We start from the raw sequence: 26450 nt of genomic DNA on the forward strand, positions 1-26450 counted from the left end.
GCCAATGGGATTTGCAGAGCTGACCTCCAGAGGGCCAATGGGATTTGTGGAACTGACCTCTAGAGAGCCAATGGGATTTGTGGAGTTGACCTCCAGTGGGCCAATGAGATTTGCAGAGCTGACCTCAGAGGGCCAATGGGATTTGTGGAACTGACCTCTAGAGAGCCAATGAGATTTGCAGAGCTGACCTCCAGCGGGCCAATGAGATTTGCAGAGCTGACCTCCAGCGGGCCAATGAGATTTGCAGAGCTGACCTCCAGCGGGCCAATGAGATTTGCAGAGCTGACAGTCACAAGCCTGGATGTCATCCTTCTTCCTAAAATAAGGGCAAGCCCTGCGACCTCTCCCATGGTTGCTATCAGAGCAGAAAGCCAAAGCGATACCAAACAGCAGGCAAACAGCATTTCGGTCAGTGAGCTTGGGAAGCGATAGCCCTGGCCTATGACTTGCCCTTCCAGGGCCACCTAGACCCGGGTAGGAGCCAAGGTAAGAAGAGCCTTCCACCAAATAAGGAAATACTTCAGGTAGGACCGTGGAGCAATCGCAGGCGAGGGGATTGAAAGCTTTCTTCCATGAGAATAACGGCCCGACTCCGGGAAATGGCCTTTCTGAGGCTGGCCGCCGTGGCACGGGAATGAACTCCATGAGGTCGTGAAAAACAAAGGTGTGGACAAAGCCAAGCAGAGGCCACGTGCGGAGCCACACTAGCTATAGGGGATCTCTTGACTGTTGGTGAGACTGGCTGGAAGGAACGACGCAGGATATTCATGTTCAAGCAAATACAGGCGCAGATGAGTGCATACTCTGTACTATGGATCCCACCCATATTCACCAACCCTTGTGGCTGTCCTGAGTCCATTTACACCGTTCTGGTCAAGGATTCCCTTTCTCCTCCCCCAGTCTAATGGATTGCAACCTGCATGGGCCAATGATACATGAGCAACACCCGCTCCTATCCACTAGAGCTGGGTTTTGTACGCTCCTATCCACCAGAGCTGGGGTTTGTACGGAACCCTCCCCCTGCTGGGATGCCCTCCCAGAAAGACCCCAGTGCATAAAAATGACAAAGCATTCAGAGACGGAGGCATCCACCCTATGTGTGAATATGGTAATTCCTCCCGTGTCAAAATAAATCACAATGTCCTCTGACTTCTTTTCCTCCCCTTTGCTTAGCTGCAAGGCAGCACGAAACAAAAGCAAAATGTCAAGTTGTGTAAACAAGGCAAAATGGTTTTTTTTTTTTCCTCATAGTCCTCGAGGCTTCAGAGATTGTCAAACAAGCTTATTGACTGTAGGTTTTCTTTTGCCTAAAGTGCGGCATATTCACTTGTTAAAATTCAGACGCATAAATGCATTTATCCGATGGCTCTTACTGATGAAACTTGGCAACATACAGCAGTGCCAACAAAGGTATCTGACAGGCAATTCCACCTTCCAGTGATTTAAGTTAAAATACTTAAAATGCTGTAATTCTGTCATATTTGTTCTCTCCCGAGTATTGTCTTACTTCAGAATGAAACGATATTATGACAACAGTGTTCTTTCATAACCACTTTCTATTAACTGGAGATGTGCACATACGCAGAAGTTACATTTTGCCCCCACTGGCTCAAAGGAGATTTTGCAGGTGAATGTCATTGAGGATTCGTTCTACAGTTTCAGGAACTGATAAACATCAGAGGCCCATGAGTGCGCCTACAGTTGGAGACGTTAAATGAACGACATCGAGTGTGCAATACAGCAAACACCCACTTAACTCCAAAAATGACAGACATCTGTCCCCATTTTAACTCCCTGCATCGATGGTGTCTGCGGTACCCAGTGGACAAGATCTGTTTTGGATCGAGAAGGAGTCGTTTATGGAAATACGCTACTTTATAATCTGCCTTCACTTTTTTCCTACTGCTCGGGAGCAAATAAAATGACGTACAGAGTCCTGCCATAAAGAAACTGTCCTTCCCAAATGCTGGAGTCCCTAAGGAAACAGCAGAGCCCTGAGCCATCACTGTCTCCAGCCCGGAGCTCCGGCCACCATGTTGAGATATGCGGGTCCGGTGCCTGAGCCCAGCAGTCAGCTCAAAACACGGATGGTGAGCAACCAGCAGACTCTGAGCAAACCTGAATTTCCGTTCCACAGGGCTCCTTGGAGATGCAACTCTTACAGACTGTAGGCACACAGTCATGCTCCAATCATCTCCAAGGACAGAGACTATGGAAAGATGGCGATTCATTCTGTTTTCTCACGGGCAGGCAGCAAACCAAAGGTCCCAAGAGGCTGGTCCATGAAATTGTGCCCTGGGACATCTATGGCCGTGTGCTTCCTGCCTCCACCAAACAAGCATTAGGAAGTCGGTGCAGAATGACAGGAGGAAGTGAGTGGAAGGTGTGTGTGCGGCCATCATAATAATAACAGCACACTGTCGAGGTCTTCATTCATCCCGGGCATGCTTCAAGACATCCCAGCAACACAGGCAGGGGTATAATCCCATTTCACAGATGAGCAAAGAGAGGCCCAGTGAGACTGGTAATGTGCCCTGGCTTGCCCGCCAGGGGGTCCTGGGGCTGCAGCAGAACCTCAAGCATCTGGCCCCAAAGTCTCTGCCCTTTCCCAGCACTCCTGCTGCCACCACCATGCACAAGTCACATGTCATGAGGCCATCCGTCCCGCTTAATACCATTTGGGGCACAAAGGCATGGTCTTGGGTCTGAATTCCGCCCCTGCCCCTTGCAAGCTGTGAGAGCTTGCTGGGGGGCAAGCCACTTCCCTTCCATATGCCTAGGTTTCCATATCTGCAAAGCAGACTAGTGAGGGCCGGTCCTCAGGGGACTGGATGAGGACTAGGATGGATGCATAATGCCCGGAGAGAGAAGGTGGCCCCGAGTAAAGATGGGGATGCTTATTATTAGTAGCATTCAGTGTCATTATGGCAGGGGGCAGGGGGTAAGGCTGTGGAAGAGATAGGAGATGCAAACACATGACCCTAAACCTCCAATTTAACACAGCCAAGAACAGTTGACATCCCTAACGGCCTTTTGAGAACAGTCTTATTAGGTGGAAGAAAGGACCGAGCTCATGAATTGCTTGCTTTTTATTAAATCATATGTTCAGTAACATGCTAGAAATGTCTTCTAATGATCCCTAATTGTTCTTTTCCTGTTCTAAATGCAAAAATCAATGTAGCTTTAACACAGGTTGTTGAATATCCTGGAAACAAGGTGAATATACGCTAGTTTCTGCCCCCTTCCTATCCCTCTCTCTCTTTTTTTTTTTAAGATTTATTTATTTATTTGAGAGAGCGAGAATGAGAGAGAGAGAGAGTACATGAGAGCGGGGAGGGTTAGAGGGAGAAGCAGGCTCCTCGCCGAGCAGGGAGCCCGATGCGGGACTCGATCCAGGGACTCCAGGATCATGACCTGAGCCGAAGGCAGTCGCTTAACCAACTGAGCCACCTAGGCGCCCCCCTAACTCTCTTTAAAAGTGAAACAACTAATCTGGAAGAAATACAAGTGGAGACCATCAAGGGGAAGCAGAGCGGGGTTCTAGGAGCACACCTGGAGCTTTGGGAAGCAGGTGGGATCACCAGTGAGGTCAGGATGCCCCATGGCATCAGCCACCTGCTCCCTCCTTGGTGCCCAGGAAGATGGTGGGGAGCAGAGTAGGAATGTCCTGCTGGGGACATTTGGGGACAGCCTCTCCCCTATGTGATCTCAAGGGTTTATGTCCCTGGCCAGGAGGAGAAAAAACACCTGAGAGGAACAGGTAGCGGGGGAGGGGTGCAATAGACAGTCCTGCATGCCCTAATGTACTTTAGCACCAAATCTACTGGTGACGATGCAGGGATGAACCTGTCAGCACTGCCCACTCACAGAGCAGACCTTCCCTGATGCATCGTCTCGTGCTGGTCACCCCGGGAGGTGACCACTGGACTACACCTACCTGGCTGAAAGCAGCCACAGGGTTCTCTTTAGTGTGAACTCTGCAAAGGCCTTGCAGAAAGAGCCTGACCTGATGCCTGCTGCCCAGAGGCAAAGTACAGCCCTGGGACACCACATCCCATCTTCCTTAACAACCATGCTAGCCAAGAGCGCTGAGCACCTGAGCCCAGTAGCCATAGGCAAATGGTCACACACATGTTCCTTTCCATACTTTACGTACCTAACAGTAAAGCATGAGACCATACACATATCTGGAGGAAACACAAGAGAAAAGGTACGTAATTTCGTAGGTAGAAAAAGCCTTTTTAAAACCCATCATCAATCCCTGAAGTCACAAAGGAGAGGCTCTTAACTCTGACCACAGAAATTCACCACAAAAGGGTCTACAAATAAAATGAAAAGACAAAAAAGCAGGAGAATATTTGTAACATACAACAAATAAACTACTAATGTCCTTAATATGTAAAGAGCCCATACAAATCATTAAGAAAAAAAAGATGGACTATCCAATAGAAAAGGATTCAAGAGATACAAGAACGGAATTCTTAGGAGAAAAAACATAACTGTGGATGAAAATGTATAGTTTCAACGGCAGGTGTAACAGGAAGGAAAACTGAAATGGTGAAATAGCATTTTTCACCCGAGAAATATAAAAGTAAACATCTTTTCAGAATCAAAATATCTAGAGTTGTTGAGATTATGAGAAAATTAGCATTCGCACAGATAATCAATGGGTGCCCCACTGTAGAGGGTCATCCGTGTCCTGTAAACCATTGCTCACAAGGGAGTCCTCAAACATACATCTCAGAAAGTGACAATAATGGAAAATCTTGGCACAGCTGATTTTATTTTCATTTATCATAAATTCATTTACTTTTTCTTCAAGGCTGGGAGGTGTATGAACCTAAATAAAATTATATTCTAGGAACACCACCACATATACGATGTTGAGGAAGCCCCGTATTTTGAAAGTATACATTAAGTGCTCTGACATGGCTGCACTGAACATTTCCTGAATTCTTCTGCACATGTCCCAAAGCTTAGTGCATACTTTTGCAAATCAAGCATGCGATTTTTTATAGTGTCTCTTGATTAAATCAGTTTGACAACTGTGGAGAGAAAATTATACCTGGGTGGGTCCGTATTAGACATCCCTTCACAATTTATGGGTTATCCTCATTTCTTAGATGTCTTCCTCAAGTTTCCACAACCTCATTAGGTATCCTGCGTTCAGGTAAACAGTGGTCTATAAGGACTCTTTCATTTCTCTCCTGGCTAGATACGCTGGAATAAAAAATCTGCCCATTAGGCAGGGGTGTTGTAATAGCAGTCCCCGTCAAAAGTCCCTGGGAAGATACTGTCTGTTGGCAAGCTCTATGTCATGATTATCTTGGTAAGAAGGGCTATGGTGACAAGACCGGATGTCGTACTTTTTCTGATTCAGAGCTGAGGTGTCACTCCAAGCATATACCCAAGATTTGACAGTCTGGGATAAACTAGTAGAGTTCTTTGTTTTGTTGTCTTCTTTTTTTTTTTTAAAAAACATCAATTTCCACTTTGGGGAATTAGCGTAACCCTGAAGTTATTGAATTAAGCAGATTTTACAAACTCTGCCAAAAAAGTATGCTATTTAGGATGCACTTGAAGAGACACCTGATGTCAAAGGACCCCATGTGTACACACACACACACACACACACACACACGTGCATGCTCCCAAGCAACTTAAAGTCTTCTGAAAATTCCAAAAGGGAATTTTCAATGAAGAGAAGCACCAGGGTGAAAATAAAATCCAATTTGTTGCTTGAGTTGAGTTTTAATAATTGTGTCATAGATGCCTTGGGATTCAGAAATGGCAAGTGCTGGCTGAGTAGTTAAACAATACTTTGTAAGTAAACTGGGTGCTATGGTCAGCAGCGGCAACTTGGAGAAGACCAGACAGCCTTAGCTCTTCATCGGCTCATCCTGGGATGAGGGGCTTAAGAAAATGTGCTGACTCTGCTGCATAAATGACAACAGACTTTTTTTTGTTTGTTTAATTAAAAAAAGAAAGCCAAGAGAAATGTCTGCCCTCTTTAGGAATCAATATAATGTGGCACATGCAATTTTAACAGGTTTATTGTGTCATTCATCATATTAGTAAAGATATTTTCGGGGGGTGATCATCATCATCATCATTATTATTTCAGAAATCATAATGCTCAATGCTACCAAGTGTGTAGTGATCTGACACACTATTTTGGCACACCTAAGTCCCTTTTCCAGTAATTATCTTCTAGTCAATTTCTTTGTATAAGTTCCTTCTACACCTCAGGGATTTTCTCTTTATTTTAGGTAGATACAGCATGTGCTTTTAAACCGGTTTGTTACCAGTGCTTTGAGTTATCTTTTTTGATGTCAGGAAATTTTAAATTTTATATAAGCCTATAAATATTGTCCTTTACTATTTATCTCTTTGCTTTTAAGCTTAGAAAGAGCTTGCTCAAGGATATCCCGGATAAATAAAGCCCAATCATAATAATGTCCCTGCATTCATTCATGGGTCAGTTTTCCAAATTCAATCTGCATGGGGAATTCAGTTAGATGAATGGGAAACAGCAGTACAGCACAAAACAAGATTAACCTTCTAGGTGTTCATATGCCACCTCCACGAACGTGGGTAAGTTACTCTAGGTTCCTAAACTACAGCTCCCTGAGAAAACTGCCTTCTTTGTCTGGACCATCATCACTTCTTTCCTCTTCTCCTCATCTTTGTTATTTTCATTATTGTCATCTTCTTTATCATTCTTCATTTGTCATCATTTTCTTCACCACAACCATCATCACCATCACCATCATCTTCTTCACGAATCACCTTCAGCACCATCACCATCACCATCATCATCATCTCCATCACCATCATCACCACCATCACGATTATCACCATCATCTCCATCACCATCATCACCATCATCGTCCCCATCACCACCACCATCATCATCACCATCATCCTCCTCTTCAAAATCATCACCACCTCCATCACCATCATCATCATCAGAACCACCATCACTGTCTCTTTAAGTGCATGCAAAGCACTTACCACAGTGCCAGGCACCAGCAAGGTAATTATGTCTCCCAAAGTTTAATCATCCTATTGCAATTAACATTATCATCTATTCTTAGCTGTCTGCCTTGAAAGGCCACCTTTACATTTACATGATATTCTCTTTCTGGGCTTCCTATTCTTCTCCATCATTCTATCTATTCTGGAGCCAGTGAGTCCTAGCTTCATTTCTTTATTTTTGTTTAAACTCTACAGAGCACACTTTTAAACACAATGCAAATTAAAAACACGTTTAAGAATTCACAATGCATCCAACCTTGGCTGCAGAAGACTGGAGGTTGTACTTGTTCTACATGAGAAGCTTAAGAGTTTTATGACAAAATGCTTCCATGTTCTGCTTCACACTGCCTAAGAGTAGGGACTGTCCTGAGCATAATTCACTGTGATGTGCCCCACAGCTACAAGGTGACAATGAGTCATGTGTTATGAGCATTTCACTCTTAATACTGCCTTCATGCCATGGAGCTGACAGATGGGGCTTTGCTGTACAGAGCTGGAAGCCAGCATGCTTTAGTGTGCATAGACCACCTCCCTTACTCCCTGAAACCTACTAAAAACCTGGAACTTTGGCTGGTGACCAACCGTTGAAATAATTTTCAAGTCTCCACTGACTGTCTGATAAAACTGGAAGCTCAGTTAATGAATGTGTGGTCCATAATAGCTCTACATTGCTCCCTATAGAGTATACTATTATTCATCCAGTGTCTTGCCCAGACATAAACCTCCACTCTGAAAATGAGTGAAGCTAATCAGCTATTCCAGTCATAGGGGAGCTGAGCTTGGTGTCTTTCACGTGAGCGCACTCACAAGGAAGGAGCCAGCTGGATGCCCTGGCTCTCCAGTCCCTTGATGTGCTTAACACAAGAAGCTTGACTTCTTGTCCTTTATCCAAACTCCTAAAAGCACACCACACACTGGTGCATACCTGTAATGGTTCTACCTCTGCCATGTAAACACTTTCACATCTTCCCAGTCTTCCAATACCTTCCCTACATCATGTTTGGACGTGCAACCCATCACCTCCCAAGCCACCAGCGCCCGCCCCCCCCCCATTCTTCTCATTCCCCTGCCGTGGCCTGACACTTGGGTCATTCCCTAATGCCCCAAACTCCAAAGCTGAATTGTCTTTTGTGATACTCTCTGGCAACATTTCAGTTATCAGTCAATTCAATGATCCATCTCCTGCCTCAACATTGGACTGAAAATTACCCAATTCCACATCTTGAGCCAACACCCGACTCCTGGTCTCCCTCCAAGCAGAACAGAGCTCAGACAGAGTCCAGTAACTTATCCCTCTGCCCACATCCCTCCATGCTTCTTGAAGGAATATCCAACCCCACTGACCCTGAGCTCCTCAAATATCGCTCATTCAGCCACCTCCTACAACCATAAAGTTTATAGTAGCTAAATGCACTTGTGTCTTTTCACCTCTTCCTAGTTGGAGTTGATTGTCTTTTAAAGTGTTCTTTACCCCTGAATTCTGATACCCCATTTCTCCTACTCTTCTTGGTCTCATGGGTTCCTTTGTTTCTCTTTTGGGGATTGTTTCTATTTTGCCCTTCCTTTGAATGTTCTACCTGGCCTTCCATTTTCAGTATGCATCAGAAGCGAACACATTATTTTCACGCTTTAGAGGGAGGCCACATTTATCAAGAATAGGAGTGTTTAAAAATTCAAGATAGAAAACTGATGTATTGAATCCCAAAGGAAATACACAGCATTATGGCCCAGATTACATTCCTAAGAGAACAAAAGAATCACAAAGAGAATATTGCCATTGCTTTCTTAGACCCTGTAATGCTAGCTGATGAGAAGTAGAAACATGGAAGTTTATTTCTAAACTTTCACCTTGAATTTCAATGCAAGTAAACCTTGAGTCACGAGTTACTCAACTGCTTTCAATATCCTTTCAAAGCAATCTTATCCACTCCCACAGGTGGACCATTATTATCCACACAGGTAAAAGAAAGCCACATTTCCCAAGCAATCTCAGCACCTCGGACAGGGCCTTGCAAGTATCAGGCACCTGACCCCCCTGGATTTCTCCCTTAAATATGATTTATTGAGCCCCTGCCGTGCTCCTGGTCTGCAGCATTCTAGAAGCAAATGTCTTCTGCATGAACCCAACCAGAGCACTTTGGCCCAGGCAAATGGGACCTACTAAGTGAGGGGTTATCCACTGCACACTACATTTCAGGGTCTCACAATGGTCCTAGAAAGAGTCCATGTTTAAATGGATAATCCATTAGACTCATGTCCAAAAAGCCAAACCCTGGTTAGAATTATGCCATGGGTCTGAGGGGCTTTGACCAACATCCAAGTCTCCTCATTTGCTTGTGTTACCTGAGGTTCTTGCCACTGTCCTGATCTGCTAAATGAGACCTTCCAATTTATTCTCCATTCCTCAGGATGGATTTGATGTGTGGCCATTGATACTGCATGCCATGTGCTCGACTATACGCCAGACACGGAAAGGAGGAATTCGCGCTGTACCATAACCCCCAACTTATCTTGCATGAACCCATGTGTTATTTTTCCTTCCGGTTGGCTGTGTGTTCCATCCCTGCACCCAGAGAAGGTGGCACTGTCCAGCCCCACAGAGGGAAAGGCAGGGAGAAACTGAGGATCAGCGTATCTAGCACAAGCACTAGCAGGTACTGAGCATACTGAGATATCACAGATACTGAGCAACTGAAAACTCACTCCTGAAGACTTCTCCATGCCACCAGCAAGGTTGGTGCTTCTTCCACTAAAGAAAAAAGGCTCACGGTTTTTGTTTGAAAGAAAAAAATCCCACGTCAGCCACTGGATCCTAACCCTTGGAAGTGGCAGGAACTTTTTTTTTTTTAATTGGAAGGTTTGATCTGAAGCTAGAGATTTACATCAGCATTCACTCATTGTTCTCGAGTTGCATCTCTCTTTGTAGGATACAGAATTTGGTACTTGAATCCTGAACAAGTGCTGATTTATAATGCCTTCCCATGGCTCTATTAATAGCATGGGGCTCTAAGTAAATGCTGAGTGCATGCAAGTTCCACCTGAATCTGAGCCAACACCCAACTCCTGGTCTCCCTCCAAGCAGAACAGAGCTCAGACAGAGTCCAGTAACTTATCCCTCTGCCTACAGCCCTCCATGCTTCTGGAGGTGTCGTCTAGATTGGTACAAGCCACAGAGAAGAAACCAGTGACAGCAACCACCTCCATCCCTCCACCTGCTCCCTCTGCCCCGTTCCCATTCACAGATCTCAAGTAAATATCACTCCATTTCCGGGAGAAGATAAACAGCTAGGATGGCATGCCCCCAAGATACTCGGTGCACATTTGAACACACTGTGATTTTGCCCGTTTGTTCCTCTCCAACTCTCTACGGCTTCAGAATTACTTGGGATTGAAAATCGCACTTTGCGACGGTGCCCCTACTGCCCCCAGGATTCGACGGCGGGGCTATCCTGCTGAAATGACATGGTGGGCTGTGTCCACTGGCCCTGTATGCCCGTCCATCCCCTCTCCAAACTCTCAAGCGGCTTATCTGCATCTTCGCTGGGACACTCATTCATCACTTTCCGCGCTGTGTTATTTTAAGATCTCCTGGAAGAATCTTCGATCCCTCCGTGGCTCCTACCTTCCCTTACATCAAGGGACTCGTCATGATTACACTCCCCCTCCAAAAAAGAAAAGAAAATTAGGCACACAGTATTCAACAAACGTGAGTAATGCAGGAATGAGCGCTATCCCTCTGATTGATTGTTGACCATCCAGCGCTCATGAGGAGGCCTTTCTCGTTCCAGGGAGAGTGGTGGAACCAGGTGCAGCAGCCTTCACACTCTATGGGAACACCTGCATTCGGGTTCCTGCTCATCCCTTGCATTAATTCTATAAGTACTACACCTGAGGCCGGCAGGTGCATCAGCCTTCAGCAACCCTCACCTGCCTTACCTGCAGAATGGAGACAAGGAGCATACCACCTGCTGGAACGATGGCCCACGGCACAAAGGAGGGAATGCGTGCAGGCTCCAGGGCTTGGTGTGGGGCACTCCCTGAGCCCGCAGTCACTGAGATTATGAAAGAAGGCTAACCACCCCGCGGGTTACTTAGAGGGATTCTAGATCCAGGGTGTGAGCCACCCACGTGGTGTCTCGGCAGGACCCCTTCTGTGGTCCTCACTCCAAAGATACCTGCTCACTTCCATCAGTGACTATAACCATGCAAGACAGCGCCATCACACAGCTAGGAATAAGGCAATAAACACAAGGACGTGGCATGGGAATGGCCCTGGAGCACAATTAAGTAGTGAAGGTGCTTCTGTTGTGACTATGCCTTTCTAGGTTCAGAGAACCCTGCAGTGGAGAAAGTTAGGCTCCATGTAATTAGGCCGCATCCAACAATTTTGAAAGAAAATGCTCCGAATGGCTGAGACGTGCCCTCTGCAGCTCTCCGCCCCTCTCTCAGGGGCCTTTCCTGCAAGATGCATCATTTTTAAGCAAATATCCCCATTTTATTTTATTATGTAATTATTGAGAACACTGCAGTCCCCTCAGCCTCATAAGGAAAGGCTTTTCTTGGAAAGAAGGGATGTTCCTCGAAACGCTCAGATGTACTGGATGGGTCTCGAAACGCTCAGATGTACTGGATGGGTAAAACAGCAGAAATATCCGGAGAAATTAACGTCATGGCTTAGGGGGAGGATTTCATTTTTTGGCAAAAAGAAAAGCACAGAATCATCTACATATGGGACATCAGGTTCTAACGCAGATCTCAAAGACTGAAAAACACTCTCTTGTTTTGTTCTAGAGGGGACCCGGAGTAGGAAAACACTGAAAGTCAGACTTGCTAATGAGTCAGGGCACGCATATGTGGCATGATAATGAAATAAAAATTAATCAGTCCGCCTGATGAGACCAGCATGAGCTCACGTGCTAGCCCACAGACGTCTTGGAGGCCTCTAAGAAACCTGTTACTTAAAATATAACACTCATCAAGGAGATGAAATATTCTACTGACTCACACCGTGAAGGTGTGGAAAACGTACAGGATTCACATGCAACATTTAAAGAAGCAAGAACGAAAAGAGGCAGGCTCATCCTGGTGTATGGGAGAGCCCTAGTACATGCATCCGTTCTGTAAACCTCGTGAAGGGGAATGTTGTGTCACAGGGACTCCCTTTCTGTTCTTCTACAGAATCACAGACCCTCGGAGAAGAAAAACCGAGGACTTGCCTCATCTGAATTCTTCATGTAAAGATGACAGACCTGAAGCCTAGAAACTTAAGACATCTCTCCAATTCACAGACTCTGTAGATGGAGAGCTAGAAGCTAGCATAAGGGTCCTGTCCTCTTGTTTCTTAAGACGGTGCTGCTTCCGAGATTCAGCAAAACGAAACAAACCAAAACTTGTTCTTGTCATCACCAGAGTAGGCTAAGAGCATCACATTCAATTTGCAGCTTAAAACAAACCAACGAACCAAAAAAAAAGAATGCTCCTTGGCAATGATCAGGTTATTTCCAAAACATCTAGATGAAAGACTTAAAAACTATTAATTTGGTACACGAAGAAAAGGAGGAAGAATGAGAGAAGGAAAAAAAAAAAAAAGAGGAAAAGAAAAGAAACACCTGAAAATCCTAAGCAACCTATGGACTGGTGACATATGGACAACGGTGTGCCCTTTTGTCCCCAGGGATTGTGCAATGTCCACACAAGAGAGCATGTCACCGGCAAAGACAGGCGCTGAGTGACGAGTTCAGAGCCCCCTGGGTGTTCCCCTGCCTTGCTTCCCCTGCATGCTACAGAACAGACCCGACATCGCTCAGCTCTGCCAGAGAAAAGCAAAGACAGCAGGGTCCTGATGATCTCATGGAGATGGAGAGGACAGTTTTTTTTTTTTTTAAATAAGAAGTCTTCCAAGCACCTCTGGAAAAACAATGGCACGTTTTTCAGGAAGAGAGCAATCTGCTTAGGAAGGAGGAGACAGGACACAAAGAATGAGACAATCTTGGCATCCTGGCAGAGGCGGCCACAGAACGCTGGCCCTAGAAGACGCAAACAGTGGGTTCTGGCGCCAAACAGAACGGCATCGCCAGGAGACCCCACAGCAGCGTGCCACGGCTGTGCATGCCCGTGGTCTTCTGCAACCCCAAACCTGCCACTTATCTAACAACGCTGCGGAAGACACAGCGTTGCGCACATCCCATTGTTAACAGGCCCCGCGAGGACAAAGACTAACAGTGCGTGGGCTCCTTTTCTCCATTAACCTGTGTTCGTCAGCCCCCAGACCCAGTCTTCCCCTCCGATGAGCCCTGCTACCTCAACCATGCACTAGGCGCTGAAGATGCTGTTTATGTTCCATTTATCTTTCTGACTTAGCGTTTCATTACCTTTTTGAAAAACACAGAAGGGCACCTGGGTGGCTCAGCTGGTTAAGCAACTGCCTTCGGCTCAGGTCATGATCCTGGAGTCCCAGGATCGAGTCCCGCATCAGGCTCCCTGCTCGGCGGGGAGTCTGCTTCTCCCTCTGACCCTCCTCTCTCTCATGTTCTCTGTCTCTCATTCTCTCTCTCGCAAATAAATAAAATCTTAAAAAAAAAAAAAAGAAAGAAAAACACAGAAACCCATCTGCTGTCTATAAAGGCACGGGGCCCAGAGGTGGACCTTCACAGGACGTGGCGGAGAAGGAAGAAGACTCGGGCCCACCGTGAGCACACACAGAAGAGAAAGACACACATACCAACGCCCCAGTCCATCTCCTCGACAGCGTCGCCATAAGCACCGTGTTTGCTTTTGCCGGAGAAGTCCTTGGAAGAGAAGAGGGCCGTGTGCACGTGGAGGTATGACAGGACCAGCAGGAACGGCGTCTCAGCGTTCCTGCCAGAGGAGAGAATTTCAGAGCAATATGAGCATGTGCACCTCCGATCCCACCACCATCAAACTAGTATGACGTGATGCCATCTGAAAAGTCAGAAAGCACCACCAGGTGATGTCCAATACTGGAGACATCACTTTCATTTGGAGAAATGGAAGTGTCCACGGCGTACCTATGAAGAGAAGACTCATGGTTACCTTGTCCGGGTCAGCAGACTCAAGTGCTATTTTCTCGACACATTCCCCGAGGACACAACTCTGGAAGGAATGTCGTGGGAATGGCCTGCTTTGCCCTCGAATTCTCTTCTTCCTTCTCTATACGGTGATTAGTAGGAACTCATGAGCCTTCAAATGCGTATTCTCTTTGGAATATGTACACACACACACAGATAAGCTATTGCCTAGTAAACACCCATTTCTTGACTTCTTACGGCAACACCTATCTACCCATCTAATGCCAACTCAACTGTTTCGCCATATTGTCCACCTTCTACAACCAAGCAAGTCTCCTAGAATAAATGTTCAACTGTCAACACTGACGTTTTGGAAGTTACATGGAACATTCTTTGAACTAGCCCCGATCTATAAAGAGTCTCAGGTTATTGCAAAAGCATTTCTTAAGTCAGAGTGTATCAAAACATCCTGTGCTGTAATGGGTGAGAACACACAGCTGGGGGAGAGTTGTAAGTCATTGTCAACGGGTGGGCCTTGTGACAACAGTCATGAGCCTGGTGAGTGTGGGAAGGTGTGGGTGTTTTCGCCCAGGTCTGCTGAGAGGGGTCAACAACTTACATCCCCTCCTCTTTGCATTGTGCCAATCTCTGAGAAATGCACTTAGTTGATGCACTTTGGTTTTATGTAACCGGTTCAAATTTCACATTAGTCCAGGAGAGTGTCAGAAATGCCTTTCCGTCTAAACAGGACCATTGCCTAAGTGCCCTTTTGAAGGCTGCTGGGGCACAAATGGAGTGAATAATGGAACAGATGGGTGGCCCAATGCCATTTCTACTAGAGCATCAGGTGCACTACCCACGAATCCCTTACGTGCTTTCCTTGTCCCACTAGACCATGAGCTGGGGCATGTCACAGACATCTCGGGGCAGCAGGGACCAGCACGGTGACTGCCAAGGAGCAGACTACAGCATCTGTTAGTCGATGAAACCTTGCATCAGCTCTCCCAGCTTCCTCAGATCCACCCAGGACTCCCAGGCACTGCAGGGATGCATCAATGCAATGTGGCTGGAGCAAAAGGTGCTCTAGAGTAGGTAGTATTACACATAGTAATGTGTGTACATGCATGTATGTACACGCATGCATGTACACACAAAACACATACATGACATATACACACACATATATAACACATACTTCTATGTACCTATATTCATATATATACCCATATACACACAAAGATACACTGTGCACCTCTATATATTAGTATAGGGCTGGGTGTATATGGGCATATACATGCACATACACCTATATATGCTATTAATATAGATATGTAGGTACACAGAAACATAGACATGCACACCTATATATGTTATTAACATACGTGTGTGTACACATAGATTGTACACACATATACCTATACGTAGAATTACTATAGGTTTATATATGTGTATACACACACATGCAAATAACATATATTGTTAGTATAGCTGTGTATAAATATATACACACACAAATACATAAGATATAAACTCTTAAGTCAGAAATCTCTGATCATTTCGAAGGGACTGTCCCCTCCGTTCATCATCTTTGCCAGCCAGCAAGAGCTCTCAAGAAATAATCTGTTTCATGAAATCAATGACGCTTTTACATATTTATTTGGACTCCTTAAGTCCTCATGATAACGAAAACATTTCAAAGTTAGAACTGGGTATCACAACGCTAACAAGCCAAGCTCTGATAAATGAATGCATGCTTTGTTAAATGCATTTTCAACGCATTCGTGTGCATAGAGCTTGGGTGCGTCCAGCCCATACAGCGCCTTACGGGGTCAGTGCTCAGACCTGCTGCTTATCACACTTTACATGGAAGGCTGTTCCTTGCACTGATGTTCCCCTTGCCTTTTGAAACAGAACATAAGCCTAAAACATCAACTTTGAATGAGCCAGGTCCCTGCTGGCTCAAGATCAAATTGAGCCAGTTACTGTGAATCATCTGTATGGCGCTTTAGAGTTGTAGGGCTTGTGTTGGATTCTGTCGCTTTCCCTTTTTACAAGAATATACAAGGAAGCGGCACTGTTATTGTTTCACAACTAACTAGAAAAGACCAAAAATAAACAAATACACAAAAAATACCCCACCAAAACCCAACCAGCAAACAAGCAAAAACCTTGCATGTAGTCTAGGCCACATCTCCACATAAAGTAGAATTTGCATGAGAATCCAAACCCTAGACATCTAGTCAACCATGACTTGTCCCCATTAATTTTCAGAAAGGAAAGAAGATGCATTCACGTTCAGATGGACCCCACTGGGGCTGCCATCCGAGCTGATGGTCTGCACACAACGCATCGCTCTGGGTGCTTCTAAGTGCAGATGCCTTCCAAGACCCTGGGAGAAGTGACGCTAAGCCGTGATAGGGCATAGACCTCTGCCCTACAGGAGGCCAGCCAGTGCGGCCCCCTTCCGAGTCATCCTGGGGGAGGTTTACTCACACCTGGACACAAGGCAGCTGCTTCTCAAGAAGCAGACTACGGCTCTAAAAACCGGCTCAGATTCCCCCAAATCAACATGCAGTAACGCTGTTCCCAAACAGACAGTTACATGACCTATGGTTACAATGTCACCCTCCTCTGCTCTCCTGCTTATTTCTAGATTTAAGGAAAATAGATCGGGTGGCTTAAAAATTCAACCTTCTGACCATGTATGTGATCAGAGCTGGTGATACGGGATGTGTCTGAGAGAATGTGCTGAGAACGAAGAGGCATCGTGTGCCCAAGAGCTTCCGAAAAATTAATAAACAGAAGATGAAGAAGAAAGAGCCCGCCATCGACCTCCCTGGCAGGATCCCAAGTTGGAGGCATTTTGAAATATGAGCCCAGAACGAACAAATAGATGACCAAGTCCGCCCACCAAGCAGACGAGGGAGCCTGACATAAACACCGTTCATGACCATGGTAGTTGAGAGCCGTCAGGCCAGTAGGGAAGTTCAAGCCAAGCCGTAGAGTGGGATTCCTGTCCTGCAATGTACGCAGACCCTCCGTGGAAGGGGAGAAGGCCGTTCCTGCGTTCATCCTAACACTGTGCGTATTTATAGAATGCTTGTTTCTATCATCTCTCTACAGAGCCGTTTTTAATTGAGCAGGCTAGACACTGTGGGTACCAGCCAAGGTCCTGGGAGTCCAAGCACAGTGACGAGGTTTTAGATGCACCAACAATCCTGGAAAATGCAGAGACGCGTATCAGCTTGCAAAGGACTGCACGGCAAAGACTGACCGTCCAGGAACACAGGTCCGGTGGATGGTGAACGGGAACGTGGGCTACACACCCATAAATCCTCGGCAGCCTTGCACACACCCTGGGCTGTGACTGACAGCCTGTGCTCCAGTGAGGGAATTCTCACTGAGCAATATCCTTCCCGATGCAGAGAGCAGCTCAGGCTCATGGAGGAGGTCTGGGTCTCCCTTTCCTATGACCTTGAAAACTCCATGACACTTCATCGAGTCAGTGGGCGGGAGATTTCCCATGAACAGCTCAAGTCCTGTGTTATTCGCCGGAGCTATTCAGTAAACAACGCTTTTGGAAATTTATTGCCACTGGGAAAAGACTGAACTTTCTGCTGCTTCGTGCCTTCGTGCTATTTGTGAAAAATGCCGAAGGAAGCTGCTTCCCAGCAACCTGCAATCATTTCAATCTGAGGATCACAAGACTGACGTCCTATGAACACAGACTGAAAACATACTCAAGGGGATGGTGAAGCCATTATTTTTTTTTTTCCTGTCTGCCACGAAGCTCTCGAACAGAACATCCCTCATCCGAGGGCTTGACCGTTTTTATGCCACCAAGGTCCCAACTTGACCAGCGTCGGCCACCACTGTGAACACCACACTGATGTGTACACAACCCGGCTATTTCTTTGTTCTGTCCACGCACTGCGCATCCACTGGAAGTACATCCGGCTGACACGGTCCTAGCGACTAAAACCTAAAGGTAAGCTCTGCCGGGTCCTGCCACCAGATCGCATCTCAAGCTGGCAGGGTCAGAACTTGCTCCCGGAGAGAGGCGGATTCCAGGGGTTCGTGCAGCGGGTCAGCGCCCCCGAACGCTCTCCGCAAACACATCGGTGTCCCACCTATCCCTGTGCATACTCACACAGATGACAATGGCAGACACCTGTCCTGGCTATTCACCTGGTGAGCTAGAAGCACAAGTTCTATTACACAGAGCCCCCCAAATTATTCATTCAATAAATCAGAATATTTTTTGAAGATTTTATTTATTAGAGAGCGAGCGAGCACAAGCAGGGGGAGGGGCAGGCAGAGGGAGAGGAAGACTCCTGACTGAGCAGGGAGCCTGATGCCGGACTCGATCCCAGGACCCTGGGATCACGACCTGAGCTGAAGGCAGACGTTTAACTGACTGAGCCACCCAGGCGTCCCCGATCCAAAATTTTTTTTTAATATTTTAAGTCATCTTTAAACCCAGTGTAGGGCTCAAATGCACAACCCCAAGATCAACAGTCACATGCTCTACCAACTGAACCAGCCAAGTGCCCCTAAATCAAAATAATCTTTAAACTAAAATCCCATCGGGGCACCTGGGTGGCTCAGTCAGTTGAGCATCTGACTGTTGGTTTCAGCTCAGGTCGTGATCTCGGGGTTGTTAGATCAAGCCCCACACTGGGCTTTGTGCTCAGCACGAAGTCTGCTTGAGATTCTCTCCCTCTGTCCCTTTCCCCCACTCACTCTCTCTCTCTCTCTCTCAAATAAATATGTAAATCTTTTAAAACTAAACTAAAATGAAAGCCCATAGATGTGCAAAGAAGCCCAGAAAGATACCACTAACACACGGCCTTTGCTACATCTTGGGTTGGGGAAGGCAAGTCCTTAGTGTGAAGGAGTGAAGACCAGCAACGATTTCAACTTCTTACTTGACACACTTCTATTCTTCTTCAATTTTTTAGAGCCTCACATGTTACTCTTGGAGCCACAGAAAAATGGAAAGACATTTTAAAAATAAAAACGAAGAGAAGAAAAATAAGAAAGCAACCCTCTCCTCCCAAAAAAGATGAAATGGACACCCTGGTCTAAAAACCAGTCTGTGTAAGCAGAGTTTAAAAAGTGGCCTGAGGGGCACCTGGGTGGCTCAGTGGCCCCAGGGTCCTGGCATCGAGCCCCGCATCGGGCTCCCTGCTCCGCGGGGAGCCTGCTTCTCCCTCTGCCGCTCCCCCTGCTTGTGTTCCCTCTCTCGCTGTGTCTCTCTCTGTCAAATAAATAAATAAAATATTAAAAAAATAAAAAAGTAAAAATAAAAAGCAGCCTGATTTCAGTCTTTGCTCACGCTGGATCTCTGTGCAAGGATTGTGCATGCTCAGCCTTGTCTGAGGCTCCTTAGTCTCACGTTAGATTCGAGGGCTTTTCAGCCACCAAGGATGCCGGACTCTGAACCCATCAATCACCACCTGCGATGCCCGCTCCCCAAACCCACTGTGATCTGAATGCAAACACCTGAAGTCACCCACATGCCCCATCATACAACAGATGCAGGAAGGATCCTTTGCTGGTTCTGGTTGTAAATTTCCTAGCATGCATTCATTCATTTTCTGAACCCAGAGAGTGCAAGATACTGAGCATATGCAGAAAACAGATAGATAGATAGATAGATAGATTGTTTCCCTGTAGTTTAGGTAATAGGAACTAAGAAACAATTAGAATTGTTGCAATAGGAAATGAGATTCTGAGGAAGGAGATGCATTTTCCAAGGTGCCTTTGGAAAATCAATCATGTGTCTTTGACGTCACTAGAAGAGCATCCTAAAAGGGTGCAGAGAGCCTCCTTAGATGGACACTCCAAGGGGAAAAAAAAAGAAAAGAACAAGAGAGTATATCCACCCTATCAGAGTAAATCTGTCCTGCTAGGAATAACTGTCCTGATTCAGACAGACAATACCAGACAGATTGTCTACTCTTGAGGTTCACACTCAGCCTGGGGACAGGGAGAAAGCCCATGAAGGACCTGAATAGATGAGCATCGGAACGGAGTCAAACTGGGGTCTATGCTAAGGGGCAGAGAGGACAGCAATTCATTCATTCAACACGGGTTCTGAGTGCTAAAAAAAAAAAACCAAGCTAATATCAAAAACGTTGGGAAGTTTCCTCCAAATAGTTCCCTCTCGCAAACAGGCGTTTCTGCTTTCTCTGGGAAAGTCAGCAGAGTGGGAAGTCAGCAGCACTAGCCTGCATCCCTGTGGGATAGCCGTTCACCACTCTGAAAGAGCTGAACCACATCCCGTTCCCTGGGGCCTCAAGAACCATACCACCCATCCCTAATTTCGTCATCAGCCTGGACCCCCGTGAACCTGTGAGCTCCCATGCCCGACATCCAGAAGCTCACACTTCCCGATTTCCAGTTTAGGTCACGACCCCCAGGGCATAAAAGAGATCTGTGTGTTTGATGGAAAAAGGGGGGTCTGAAAGTGCTTTATCCACGCCCCATTCAGTTAGGAATGACACGGATCGGGATGCAGAATCACGAAAAGCAAGCATCCCTCCACAACTTCATACAGCTTGCGGCATGCTCGGCCTGGAATGGGGGCTTGTCCAAAGAGCCAAAGATCCCCTCCACTCCGAAACCTGTCTCCTGGTGACCCATGCACGATAGAGGCCAATCGAGGGGCATCTACCCTTACCGAGCAAGACAATTCTTTAATTACTTAACCTTTCCACTGGTGAACACGTGTGCGTGTGTCCCTGTAGAATTGCCCTTAATTGTTAATCTGATGCACTTTTCTCACCGTGAATTAAAGATCAATATCACCCCTATCCCTTTCTGGCTTAAACGCTTATTGAAACTAATAAAGTCCTCCCATGATCCCCTTCTTCGGAACATGCTTTGGGCCGAATCACAGCCATTCATTATGGCCACTTACACCACGGTCTGGCTGCAGATGTGAAAGGCTAGGTTGAAGGTACCCTGTAAATGCATTTCAGGATTCCGACGGTGCCAAACATCGATGGCAGCAGAACAGGAAGAAAGGTCAGGTCTTCCAATGATACATTTATCAGCTGTCCCAGGTTTTAGGGCATTATGATGAACCATGTTTGCAGGAGCAAGTCTCGATTTCCTGTAGAGCTACAGAGCACAGGACACGGCAGAGGGAGCTCATGATCACAATCCTCCAGTAAGGGCATAATCTCTGCACGGCAACGCCACGTCCCCCCACGACTCGTACTTTCCATCATTCCCACGGCGTGCTCACTTCCCTCTGGGGACCGCTCAGGGATCGGGGTTTGTTAAAGTCGCAAAAATGAGATCTTACCACTCCAGGAAGTCAGTGATTAAAAATAGAACTGTAGCTCTTTTCCAAATTGTGGATTTGTTCTCTTCAGTGCTGAAGGTCCAAGACATATCCCATCCTAAGCGTAACTGAAAGTTACTAGCATTTATCTCACTTCTACTGACAACCTCTTAGAATACACATCGCTGACGCTGAATATATTCCATGCATATGGAACACATCCTGAATTTGTTCAATATGCGTTTAACGTGGGGGCCTGGACAACAGAACACTTGCGGTAAAGTTCATGGGAATTTATGAATCCAGTCACTGGAGATCATAAACTACACAAATCACGTGGGTGCGTATAAAGCTATCATCCTTGAAAACATCCTCTTCAGCCTGAACATCTGTATATTCGCAGAGAAAAAAAGAGTGGTTTCTTTCAACTTAAATGTTGTTCCTAGCCACAAAGCACTGTTTTCGATGTATCTGGGGAGGAAAGGGGCCAACATTTCTGGCTCCTCGTGCTGCAGAGTGACCAAGGTTCACCTCGCTCTGCCGAGGACGATGTGAAACGCGGCTCGCATTCTACCCACTGCCATTAAACTTTTAAAATGTGGCCTTGACCAATCACACGAAAGAAAAAGTACTTTGTGAATAAAATTAACTCGCTGAATTCACCTGTTCCTGTGCGGCCTCTGATTTCTTTTCAGAATAAGCAAATACCTCTCCATCTCCAAGGTAATGAGGATACGGACATCAGAGCTCCCGTGAGAATTATCAGGATGCGTTCTACTTTTGGGGCATGAGACCGGGACTCTTCCGCTTCCACCTGTAAATTTCCCTGGTCTTCTTCCACCTCCTCTGTACTGAGACCTAAGCGGTAAGTCGGCAGAGTCTTCATGGTCCACTCCGACTGAGAAAAACAGCCTTCACAGACATTTTGCTGTGCTTTTTGATCCACGCTGTACTATTACCGTAGGGCTTTGGCTATTCACTCCGAAGTGTGGAGCCTCAAATTCCTCCACCAGAAGACATCTCTTTTTCCCATCTCGTATGGATGTTTTGTTAACAAGAAGGAGGTGACGTGGGTGGTGAAATGTGTCCTGGTGACGTGCGTATCTCCAGTCCCTAGCAGGTCATGCACAAGCACTCCACAAGGGTCACTTACACTTGAACATGTCCCAAGCTGAGCCGCCATTTGCACTGTGCACCCGAGCTGGCTCTGATTTACAGAGCCTGGAAGAGACCGATGGCCAAGGGAGCAAGCCAGGTGGCTGCAGGATCCTTCACTCAGGACACAGAGAGGGTTGGGAATCTCTTAGAAATCCACAGTTCATTCCTGCCTGTAAGAGCAACACAGACTTCTCGCTAACTAAATTGCATTAAGGATGACCTGTCTCTTGCATTACGATACAGCTCATAACATGGTGTGGTGAGCTAATTATCTAGCTTCCCCATAGAAGCAACTCCCCAAGATAAATTTTATCCTTCAGAGTAAACTAGGAGGAGGCACCATGGAGTGCACGGTGATATATTCCAAACCACTGCTCTCTTCAACGCAGAAGTGTGCACTTTACTCCAGGGGCACATTTGCAGCAAATTTGGCTAAGGAGACCTCATGCGAGAGCATCACCCACCAACGAAGCATCTTTGCCTCACGCCCTTGCCACCCACAACTCCATACCTCACGTGAACATCTGCAGTATCAGTCGTTCCAGAGACGAGGCTTAGAGAAAGAAGATAAATTTTAGAAGTAAGAGTTTAAATCATCTTCCTCACTACTCTCGACGTAGGAATTGCATGGGAACTGTGCATCCCCAAACAGTCTTTTATGTTAATGCACGAATTTCACAAGCACTGTCATGGCTTTTGGTCATTTTCCTTCTGCTCCTAAGTCTGAATCCGTTTCTCACACAAAGGTGGTAAAGACCTGCCTACATTATTCAGGATATGCTGGCCAATGACACAACACTTATAAATGCGTCTTTAGAACCTCAAAATACTATTTTTTTTTTGTAAATACTGTTATGTTTCTTTGGTGACGTATTGAGGGGATTCTCAAGATACGTGGCTATCCCATGGACTGAATCAGGTATCACACATCGCACAAGATGACAAATGTAGCCAAGGATGGTTTTATCCAGATGCTTTTGATCTTTGCATCTTCAGGTGACGTAGGAAGAAAGCTTTCTATGAATAGCAACACGGTACACAAAAATGCGGTATTTTCACTAATACCGACCATGCACATGCTGTGTCAACATTCACAATAGGCATTTCCTCTGGAACCACCTGTTGTGAAGGATAAACCCTCCTGTAGTAACTCGATAACCACAAGGTTCAACTGTGGTGTTGCTACAATGTCTTAAATCTCTAGTTCTGCCGCAAAACTGCAGAAACTCCACATCATCAAGATCAACTACACAGGCTTCAAGGCCCTTACGATCAAATTGCTTTTGGTCCCCTCCCAAAGGCACATGCTGAGGAACCCATTAAAATGCCTTGCAATCATCTGAATATTCATATTCTCTACACATCCAATCATTTCTGTCAAAATACCGCATGTTTGAGAGAAGGAAATCATCTGGACGCCGAGGATGATTCCTGAACCCTGTGATTTTTGCAGGAGGCCCTGTATTGTTCATCTCCTCTCATATGTTTCTGAGAGATTGCTAGTAGATGCAGGCCAATAGGTGAGCGTTCAGCTCTTTTAGCAAATTTGGCAAACAGCACACTGCTGGGTTTTGAGCTTCGACGGACAGGTCTGCAATCCCGCAGGGCGCCATCCTATCTTGGAATGGCTGTTCGCTTGCTTATAAAACGCAGCGAGGTCAACCCACGAGGTAAGAGCTTCATCATCCACGCGGACTGTGCCCCACTCTTGAGTGATGACATTGATTTACTGTCCCAGCCAGAGAGATTTTTTAAAAATAAAACGCAGTGCAATAAGATGGAAAGTATTAGAAGTGATCACTCTGCTGGAAAAAAACGAAGAGAACCTTGTTTCTATTAACCATCTCTGTATATCTTACTAGATGACGATATAAAACATATACCTCATAAAGTTCTTAGGTTTTGCACCCGATCACAAGGCAGCATCCCCTTGTGGAAAAATCTACAGGCGTAACAACAGTTGTGACTTTTGCAAAAACCCAACCATGCTCCATTTACTTCTCCGAGTGTCCTAGCAGACGTGGGGTTTAGACCCTCTCCGGGCGCATGAAGCCTTCTCTCAGCACTCCACAGTCAGAATCTCGGAGAGGTAAGACTGGCAATCCTCAGTACTCACCACCTCTGGGTTCTGCTAACACAAAGACTGAGCAGTGGCTACTCTGGCTGTGTAGGCCAAGAGTTAGGCTTACGTAGGCACCACTAACTCAACGGTACCTCCATGTGCCCATGATGACCACAGATGCTCAGGAGCATGACCACCAGCTTAAAATCCTCCTCCTTCTGTCCAGAACCGCATTACGTCCTTCCTCCTGCCATTGTAGCTTGGACCCATGGGTGTCTCCAGTCTTTGGTGCCTGAGAAACTCGTGTTCTCGGCATGTGCCCGGCAACTGACCACACAGACCAGGTGTCTGATTTTCACATGGTATTTCCACCTTTCTCTAAAGTTCCAAATGGAACAACATGGTTTTGTCTGGTTTTGATAGCAGGTGTTCTTGAGATAGTCTCTACTCAGCACTGCCATCGACCCCTCTGTGGATGGTTATTCCCTTTGCTCACTGCAACCCTCAACACTGTGCACCCAAGGGGTCCTAGCCGACCTAAACGAGATCCTTCGCTCCACCCAGGCTCCTCATACACTTGTTCTGCTCAGAAATTTACATAGACTGTTTGGACTTCCCTATGTTGTTTCTGTCACAAGAACCACACCTATACTCACCCAATGCACACTTTAAGAGTAACGACCGTGGTGACACCTGAAGCCCCTTTGATCATCTGGGAGACACTTTCTGGCCTGGCTTCAGAAGCACAGGACGTAAGGGACACCTGGCAGAGCCCCTTGGATGAGAGCCCACTCCATCACACTTCCTTGCACGTGCCATTCCACTGTGCACACCCCTCCTCCCGGGAGCCTGGCTGGAGAAATCTCTGCAGCTGGGAAGGGGAAACGTGGCTAGAAGGACCACCCTGTTTCTCCAGCCTCCATGGAAATCACCAAGCATCATGTGGCAACAGGCAGCACCCGGATAAAAGGCGATACCAACCGTTGTATGAACTGGACCGCGTCTGCCGTCAGCCTCTGCATGAGGTTGTCGTAGGATATGGGCTGCTGGGTGATCTCATGGTTCCTCATCAGGAAGCAGTTTAGGGGCCGGAAGTAATGCAGGAAGCACACCAGAAGGCCGAGTATCATGGCGGCCAGGCAGAGAAGGCAGACGAAGATCGCGGGGGGCACATGGACCAGCCCAAGGAACTTGAGCACCGCCAAGGTGAGGAGCGTGATCGCAATGATCTGAAGGGGGATGAAGACCAGCACCCTGATGCCCCCACTGAAGACGCTGCCTTCTCCGGGCTTGCAGTCCCTCAAGTTGGTCATGGGGATCCCATGGAAATAGTCAAAGCCGTGGCTCAAGGGGTGGTGACAAAAGTCTGTCTTGTTGTGACAGTTTGTCCCAAGGTGCCACTTGCCTGAGAAGACAAATGGATGATATGTTTAGACCCAACGAGCACCCCCACCTGAATGTGAGCTTCTGATTCCCACACACGGAAAAGCGGGATCGCTCTGCACATTTATTAGCCAAACTCCTATTCTGTAGAACCCCACAGTGTTTCGCTTCCTTTTCCACAAACAACAGGGTATTAACTACTCACTCTACCAGAAAACAATAACTTAGTGCTGAAAATAACAAAATAAAATAAAAGGCAAACACCTGACATAATTAATAGGCAGGTGACAAAAATACACAGAAAAACACAACTGTTTTTAAAAGACATTTCCTTAAAATTAAAGTCGTAGAACCAACCTGGTTTTGTCCCTTGAATATTAAAAGTGAAAATGAATCCTTTCTCAAAAAACTACCCCTGAAGCATGAGGAAATCACACTCATAACTCAGCAATTATTTTAAACATCTATGAACATTTCTTATAAAATG

General features: G+C 46.3%; 1 protein-coding gene across 3 annotated transcripts in view; it reads right to left on the reverse strand.

Annotated features, from left to right (window-relative positions):
- Positions 1–26450, reverse strand: part of STS (steroid sulfatase) — a 142360-nt gene that overhangs the window by 45707 nt on the left and 70203 nt on the right. For all 3 annotated transcript variants that reach the window (XM_021679195.1, XM_021678538.1, XM_021679843.1), the window contains exons 5-6: positions 25562–25985; positions 13760–13896 (exon numbers count right to left, since the gene is read on the reverse strand). In XM_021679195.1, coding sequence (XP_021534870.1) covers positions 13760–13896; positions 25562–25985 — 561 coding nt within the window. The remainder of the gene's footprint in view (positions 1–13759; positions 13897–25561; positions 25986–26450) is intronic.

The sequence above is a fragment of the Neomonachus schauinslandi genome, chromosome X, assembly GCF_002201575.2.
Source record: "Neomonachus schauinslandi chromosome X, ASM220157v2, whole genome shotgun sequence".
NCBI classification, from domain to species: domain Eukaryota; kingdom Metazoa; phylum Chordata; class Mammalia; order Carnivora; family Phocidae; genus Neomonachus; species Neomonachus schauinslandi.